At 36.4% G+C, this 7907-nt stretch overlaps 1 protein-coding gene across 1 annotated transcript; it reads left to right on the top strand.

Annotated features, from left to right (window-relative positions):
• The first annotated feature begins 1639 nt into the window (after nt 1–1639).
• Nucleotides 1640–2899, top strand: LOC127811979 ((R,S)-reticuline 7-O-methyltransferase-like). The gene is made up of 2 exons (XM_052352209.1): nt 1640–2452; nt 2599–2899. Exons 1-2 carry the CDS (start codon nt 1676–1678, stop codon nt 2896–2898), a joined length of 1077 nt encoding a protein of 358 aa, XP_052208169.1. The 5' UTR covers nt 1640–1675; the 3' UTR covers nt 2899.
• Nucleotides 2900–7907: the final 5008 nt, after the last annotated feature.

The raw sequence follows: 7907 nt of genomic DNA, 5'->3' as shown, positions 1-7907 counted from the left end.
AGATCACGTGAATATCGTGCTTGGGCATGATACCCGGCACACCTGAAGCATATCCAAGATTGCCATAAGGCAAACTTTACATATCTAGGCTTCTATGCAGATCATGTCCCATATCCTAGCCTACCATGCATGGGTAGATATTCCATATTTGAACTTGTTATGCATCTACCTCACTAGCGCATGCATATTCTATGTTGCTTACAATACTCAATCACATGGTAGGTACCTCTTCTTACCATGTGTGTCCACTTACCATGTGTGTCCAAGCACCAGGGTCGAACCTTCCATAAGGCGATTGCCTCGAGGCTCATGGATATTTAATTATTTGGGACCCCAAAAATCTCCCCCTCTAGTAAGCGCCCATAACCCACTACCCAGGTAATCCAGTCGCCCACCCCATCCCCCTCTGCAAATGGGCTTCGCCCCTGCCCAAACCCTTCTCTCTCTCTCGCTCTCGCTCGCTTTTGTTCACTGCCTCTTTCTCTCTCTCCGTTACTCCATCGCTCGTGCCCTCGCCCTTGCATTTGCCATCGTTGGCTCGCCCCTCTGTTGCTCACAGCTCGTCCTCGCTCTGGCCTTTTGCTACTCTATCTGTCATTGCCTCTCTCTCACTCTCCATCGCTCGTGGTCTCGCCTTCGCCCTCGCCGTCGCTAGCTCGCCCCTCGGTTGCTCGCGGTTCACCTTCGCTCTTGCTCTCGCCTCTCGCTGCTTCGTCGCTCGCTACCTCTCTCTCTCACTTCGTCGCTCGCCCTCACCAATGGTGGCTCACTCTTGCCTCTTTCTTCGTCGCTGGTCACTCACTGACTCTCACATCTTTGGATTGCTGTCGATTGATTTAGATTTGCTTCTCAGAGGCTTTGACTCCACGATTCGAATGTACTTTATGATTTGGGGCTCATTTTTGTATTTCGCCTCAGCGCCCCAAAATCTCAGGTATGGTACTGCCAAGCACATGAGCCAAAGGCGAGAACATAAGAGGGAAGCATCTCTCCCACGAGAGGCATGAAACAGTAACTAAATTCAAAAGCATTAACTATGTGATGTGCTTATTTTACTTTCATCTCAATCTAATTTAAGTGTCAAAAGTATTAGTTTGGGGAGGTTCCAAGCAATGTTGGTAACCTGCGTCTAACAAAAAAACTATCTAGGTCTTAACCAGAAAAACGAGAAGAGAGAGGCACAATAATAGATTACAGCATAACGTAGTTCAAACGATTACAAATTTATTGATGCAGATCCTTGAAGTATTCAATCTTATTATTTCTTAAGCCCTCTAAGTGATAATGTTTCTTTTTTTTATCTTGTTAAGGCAAGGTTAAGCTTCAATTCAAATTCATTTAAGTCTCTGTCCTCATTGTAATTTTATTTCTAGTGAATATAAAATGTTTTTTTAATTAGTAAAGAATGATATATATATATATATAAAATAAGGGGTTATTTAGAATTAATTTTTAAATTTTAAATTTTTGGCTAAAAACACTAAGATTGCATTTGGATATGATGTGTCTCAAATTCTATTACTTTAACTATTACATTTCAAATTCTACTGCTTCTTCTTCTGCTTCTGCTTTTCTTCTTACAATCTTCCTCTATAAAAGCTACCCTTCTATTCGGCTGCCTTACAATCAAGTAAAGCCTCTTCAGTACGTAAGCTTAAACACAGAGAGAGTGAGAATGATTATGGAGAAGGAAGCCATTGATTCAGAGGCAATGGTATTGCTTGATGCCCAAGCAGAGATATGGCAACAGATGCTAAGCTTTGCAGACGCCATGGCACTCAAGTCTGCGGTGGAACTCCGCATAGCTGACATTATTCATTCTTCCGGCTGTCCAATCAGCCTATCCCAAATCGTCGCCGGCATCGACGCTCCTTCCCCGGATATCGTTAGCCTGGAGCGAATCATGAGATTTCTGGTTCGGAAAATGATTTTCACAGCCAATCCACCGTCGGATGACGGCGGAGAGACCCTCTACGGGTTGACCCACGCCTCCAAGTTCTTGCTGCACGATGCTGAGCTGAGCATGGCGCCATTCGTACTTTTTTTGAACGACCCCAGGTCTTTAGCCCCCTGGCGATGCCTCAGCAGGTGTGTGCGGGAAGGTGGGATTGCGTTCGAAAAGGCACATGGCAAAGAGATATGGGACTATAACTCCGCCAACCCAGATTTCAGCAAGCTCTACAACGCTGCGATGGGATGTACAGCGAAGGTCACCACTACCGCAATCGTCGCTGCGTACAAAGATGGATTTCATTCCATTGGGTCGCTAGTGGATGTGGGCGGTGGGATTGGAACTTCCATATCCGAGATCACCAAGGCCTATCCACACATCAAAGCTATCAACTTTGATTTGCAAAATGTGGTCGCCACAGCACCTGAATACCCAGGAGTTACGCATATTGGAGGTGACATGTTTGAGTCTGTTCCAAAGGCTGATGCAGTTTTCATGAAGGTAATCGAATTAAATTTGGAAATATTTTAACACACAAAACAAAACAAAAAAAATAGTTATTATTAGTTAACTAAGCAAGCAATATTCCTGAATAGTATTAACTCTCTAGACGGTTTAATTTATGTACTAATCATGAATTCGTGCAGTGGATCTTGCATGATTGGAGCGACGAAGACTGTGTAAAGATCTTGAAGAACTGTCGGAAGGCAATCCTAGAGAAGACAGGAAAGGTGATTCTAATGGAAGTGATTCTGAAGCCAGGTGGTGAAAACGTGTTTGGGAACACGGGATTTGTGCTCGATCTGTTAATGCTTGCTCACAGCTCTGGTGGAAAAGAGAGGACTGAGGCTGAATGGAAACTGGTGCTGGAGAAAGGAGGCTTCCCACGCTATAACATCATCCGGATCCCAGCTTTTCCCTCCATCATTGAGGCCTATCCGAACTAAGGGAAGCCCCGGGGGGGGGGGGGGGGGGGGGGGGGAGAGGGGGCTAGCCAGCGCCAACTAAACTATAATAAATAAATAAATATATATATATATATATGCGCCTAGGCAGCCCAGCCCCCAACTAAACATTAATATAGTCCAGCCACTGAGCCCCCTACATCCGCCCCTCCATGTATGGTCCTATACAAACGTTATGTTATGTAGAGATGTTATACTATCTCTCTTCATTCTAATAAAGAGTATTCTATTGTGCTATGCAGAGCCCGCCCTATACTAAGGCCAGCAAGGCGGCCGCCTGGAGCCCCCAAATTAGGAGGGCCTCAAATTTTAAAAATTTGTTATTTATATATATTTTTATTTTTTAATAATAAATATTTTATTAAAAAATTAAATACAAAATATAATTTGATGAAAATGATAAAACAAAATCTATTGAAAAATCCATTAGAGTTGATTTTTTTTATGTGCATGATTGATCAAGTCATTTCTTCACTTCAAAATAAGTTTGAGTAATTTGAAATATATGAAAAACAATTAGATTTTTATACAATTTTATGAAATTAAAATCAATAGATGAAGATGTTTTAAAAGGATGTTTGAATCTTAAAAATGTTCTTAAATTTGATGGACTTTCTGATATAGATGGTTTAGATTTATTTTTAGAATTAAGAGTGTTAAGAGAAACTTTTTAAGAGAAAAAAAATAGTACAATGAAAATTCTTCACTACATCAAAATAGTTGATTATTTTCTAAATATATATATTGTTGCTTATAGAATATTATTCACAATTCCAGTTTCAGTGGCTTCTATTGTAAAAAAAAATTCAAAATTGAAATTGATAAAGTCATATTTGAAGTCAACTATGTCACAAGAAATATTAAATAGATTAGCTATATTATCCATTGAACATGGTTTATTAGATAAACTTAATTATGGAGATCGATTTAATCAACGATTTTGTATCTCAAAAGACAAGAAAAATTAATTTTACATAAAACTGAATATAGTTCAATGCATATTTGTGGAATAAAATTTGCTCATTATTGGTGAACTTTACCTTTTTAATGTTATCAATTTAATGATTTATTCTGTTTTCTTCTATAAGAAAATCAGGAATGTATAGTTTTTTACTCGAATTGCACTGATCTTTTTAGAGTTTTAAGAAAAAAATAGTTTTATTTTTTCTTTGTTTATTGTAGTAGGTTGTTTAGCATTTTTTAATCTCTAAGATATTATATTTTAGTTAAAAATTCACTATCATTAAGAAATTATCAGATTTTGTAGTTGATTGAACTTCAATTTTTTTTTTAATTTAATGAAATGATAAAAAAAATTTAGTAAAAAATATATTATTTATTTTTTTATAAAAAAATTAATACTCTTAAGAAGGTCTCTATAAATTTTTTCGCTTACAGCCTCCAAATTGGTTGGGTCAGCTTTGGTGCTATGAATCTAAAAATGTTATTCGGTCACTTAAAATAACACTTGGTTTGATATTAAATGAAGTAAGCTTGCAAATGAGAATAACATTCAAAATGTTTTTTCTATAAAAATTACCCATTTATTTTAATTAAAATTATTATTTAAAAATTCATAAAAAATTTATAATCCTATTTCAATCACCTGTCCATAAAATAAATTTTATGATTTAAGCTCCAAATTCTGGTTTATGTTTCTGTTTCACAGTTGAAAAATAGGCTCCAATTATTGATTTTTTTTATTAAATAGTTTTTTTTTTTATTATTGCTCTTGCACGGTCCCCCGCCGCTCGTGCCTTTGATTTTAATAAAAGATGTCAATCGCAAGTGAAGGTTTTGCCTCACCACGCAGGACAAGAAGTCGAACATATGACCTATTGATACGAATTTTAACTTATCATGGCTCAACCACTTGACTTGTGTCTTAGGACAAATAGTAGTTATTTCTTTCTTCTATTGTTTAAGGTGTTGGCTTATTTTCATTATTTGTGTCTATTCAAGGGGCTAAGACCTCAAGTTTCAGCTCGTAGTGAACTTATCTATTGTAATGACCCTAAATTGGGTCTAGGTGTTTTTAATATTTAATTTTAACTCAAGGGCATTCTAAATGTGGGTTAAAGTATTTTAACAATTTATTTTGATGGCATAAAATGATTTTGGATTAATATGAAATTTTCTTAGTGGATGTGATCATGAATTTAAGTGTATGGGTTTAATTTTTAAGAATTTAGGAAATTAATGTTTTGGGCTCTATTTAAATAGTTAAATGAGTTCATGGGTTTATCAAGTGGGTTAAATGAATTGTTGGGTTGGGCTTGGGCCCAATGATGAAGGAGATTTGAATTCCATGTAAGTCAGAAAAGGAAAAATGAAAATTTAAAATATGTGTCAAATATCAATAATGCCCTAAAAAGATTCTTTGTAATGAGATAAAGGAGGGGCAAATCAGTCTTTTAGGGAAGGGGCACCTCAGCCTGCAACTGTTCCTTCTGCCTCTACTTTTTCTGCTTTCGGCCAGAATGTATCTCCTATTTTAGGCAGTGCATATCACTTCTTTCCCTCACACTATTCCATTGCCTGTCATCTTCTTCTCCATCCATCTTCTGTTTGATCTTCTTCTTCTCCCATTTTGCTTTTGATGACTTGAGCTCAGTGGAAGGGTTTAGCCACTTCTTTTTGGTTGGAGCAGCTCCTAAGGCAAGTTTCCTTAACCTTCTCAATCGTGAATCTATATATATATATGTGTGCGTATTTATCTCCATGTTGCTCTGATCCATCGCGTAAAAAAAAGCTTTATATAGATATAAAAATATACCCATATGCACAGTCTTGTTGAAGGCACAACGGGAAATAACATCACCCCTATTTCTTCCAGTGAATGGCATTTTGGTAGGTAAGGGTACAAATCTTCTTCATTTGTATCCCAAAAAGCTGAACTATATAGATATGTATATATATATATATAGTTATATAGTTATATGAGCTTCGCCCTTGTTTCAGCAACCCACTGTGACCCACTTGCAATATATAGATGCATATTCACTCACTCCATTCCGTTGCTTCTATTCAGCCAAGAAACCCAGTGACCCACTTTTAGTTATATATATACGCCCCTATTCAGTTTCCCTGTACCAGCCAAAAAAAAATCAAAGACCCACTTATATTACATATATATATATAGGTACACACCCAGTTCATATGCTCCCCTGTTCTTATTCAACCCAGATAAATACTATGCATATACATATAACCTCTGTTTAAACGCCTATGTCCTGATCCACTCATATATATAATAAATATTTTTATATACATCAGTTGTAGATGAGCTGTTCGTTGGGAGTTTCTCTCTCTCTGTTTATTCATACCCAGTGCTTTATTTGGACCAAGTATATATATATATATATACACTTTTAGCTTACTTTGAATCTTCTTTCCAGCCGAGCAAAACACTTTTATATGCATAAATCCGCGCCTAAGTTAGTTGCCCTGGTTCATCGAGTAGACCCACCCCTCCCAGTTTTGGCCCACTTCTATATATATGTCTATATATGCTTACTGCAGTACCATATATATACATATACGCTTACCTATTTAATTAGTGTAGTGTTTACTTATGTTTAGCACTTGAGGCACTCTAATAATATATATATATATATATAAAGGCTTACACATGTTAACACCTACTGTAAATTGAAGTCACCCAATAATATATATATATATATATATATTTGCACATGCACGTTTAGTATCCATTTAGCCTCTGTTTTGTTTAATATCTTTACATGCTATCAAATATGTAAACCCACTTAGAGCACAAGGCACCCAAAAATAATATATATGTATATATACATGTTAAAGCACCCACTGTAAAGAATTAAACCCACCCAAATAAAATAATATAAATATATACATATGTTTATGTATACATATGTACGCACCATTGTATATTGCCATAAGCATTAGTTAATTATCTATTAAATGAATTTTTAATATGCCTAAATTTATGAGAATTTATATCAAAATTTTTCTTGCATTTTTAATAGTCATTGGAATATGGCCAATAAATTAAATGCCACGGTGTGTAAAGATTAATAGTTCTAATGTTCATGGTGTGGTTCTTTTAGTTGCATGGGAACTCTAATCATAAATTTGAGACTTTTTGTGGAGGTATACTTGTCATCAATACGTGGTATTAAACCATGGGGATACTTATTTATACATTTGAGAGCATAGCATTCAAGTTGGTAACCTTGCGTGATTTCATAAATGGCATGTCGAATATGATATATATACCATTGTTATTAAATTTTGCGCACCTATTATTTTGCGCGGAGGGAAGGGTACCCTAGAGCACCTGGCACGGGACGAGGTGGCCATAGCCCGGCAGGTTGGCTCCATATTGAATGTGAGTTTTTATTCTTTTATGCACTTCGGCATATGTTATTTAATGGCTTGCGAGCCTACGAGATTGGATTATGATAATTTATGTTATATGTACATTTGCATAATAATATATGGTGACATGATATATTTAAAATGAAACTGATAAGGTCATAAATTATGAATCTTATATGAAACTATAGAGTTCTTGATTACTCTTTTTGGTGTCACCATATTCTTGATTCCTATTCACTATTCATTGCTTCTCGAACTTGCTGAGCCTTGTGGCTCACTTGATCTTCCTTGCCACTCTAGGTAAAGGGAAGGCCGTTTTCGGGGGCGAGTCCAGTGGGACTAAGGCCCAGGGATAGGGGTGTACGGAGAAGCGTCCTAACTTGAAGATCCTATTTAGCATTTTGGTGAGGCTTGATGAAATGATTTTTATTTTGTTAGTTAACATTAGAGCCTCTTAATTATTTTGTATGGCCTTCGAGCCCCAAACTCATGAGATATTAGGAATGTAACTGAACCTTAATTTAGTCTCTGCTACTAGTAAAATGAGATGTTTATTTATTTATGTTTTGTTCTATATCATCTCTGTGATGACCTCCTTTCGAATATCCTATGCTAGCTGAAATATTCGAGAGTGG

The sequence above is a fragment of the Diospyros lotus genome, chromosome 10 (genome assembly GCF_014633365.1).
Source record: "Diospyros lotus cultivar Yz01 chromosome 10, ASM1463336v1, whole genome shotgun sequence".
NCBI classification, from domain to species: Eukaryota; Viridiplantae; Streptophyta; class Magnoliopsida; order Ericales; family Ebenaceae; genus Diospyros; species Diospyros lotus.
Note: the sequence above shows the minus strand (reverse complement) of the source record. Positions and strands in the feature narration are given on the sequence as shown.

What these genes read in the sequence shown, in the direction of transcription:
- LOC127811979 (XM_052352209.1), top strand. Translation starts at nt 1,676, where the DNA reads ATGATTATGGAGAAGGAAGCCATTGATTCAGAGGCAATGGTATTGCTT. An exon ending in CTGATGCAGTTTTCATGAAG is followed by an intron (nt 2,453 to 2,598) that starts GTAATCGAATTA and finishes GAATTCGTGCAG; the next exon opens with TGGATCTTGCATGATTGGAG.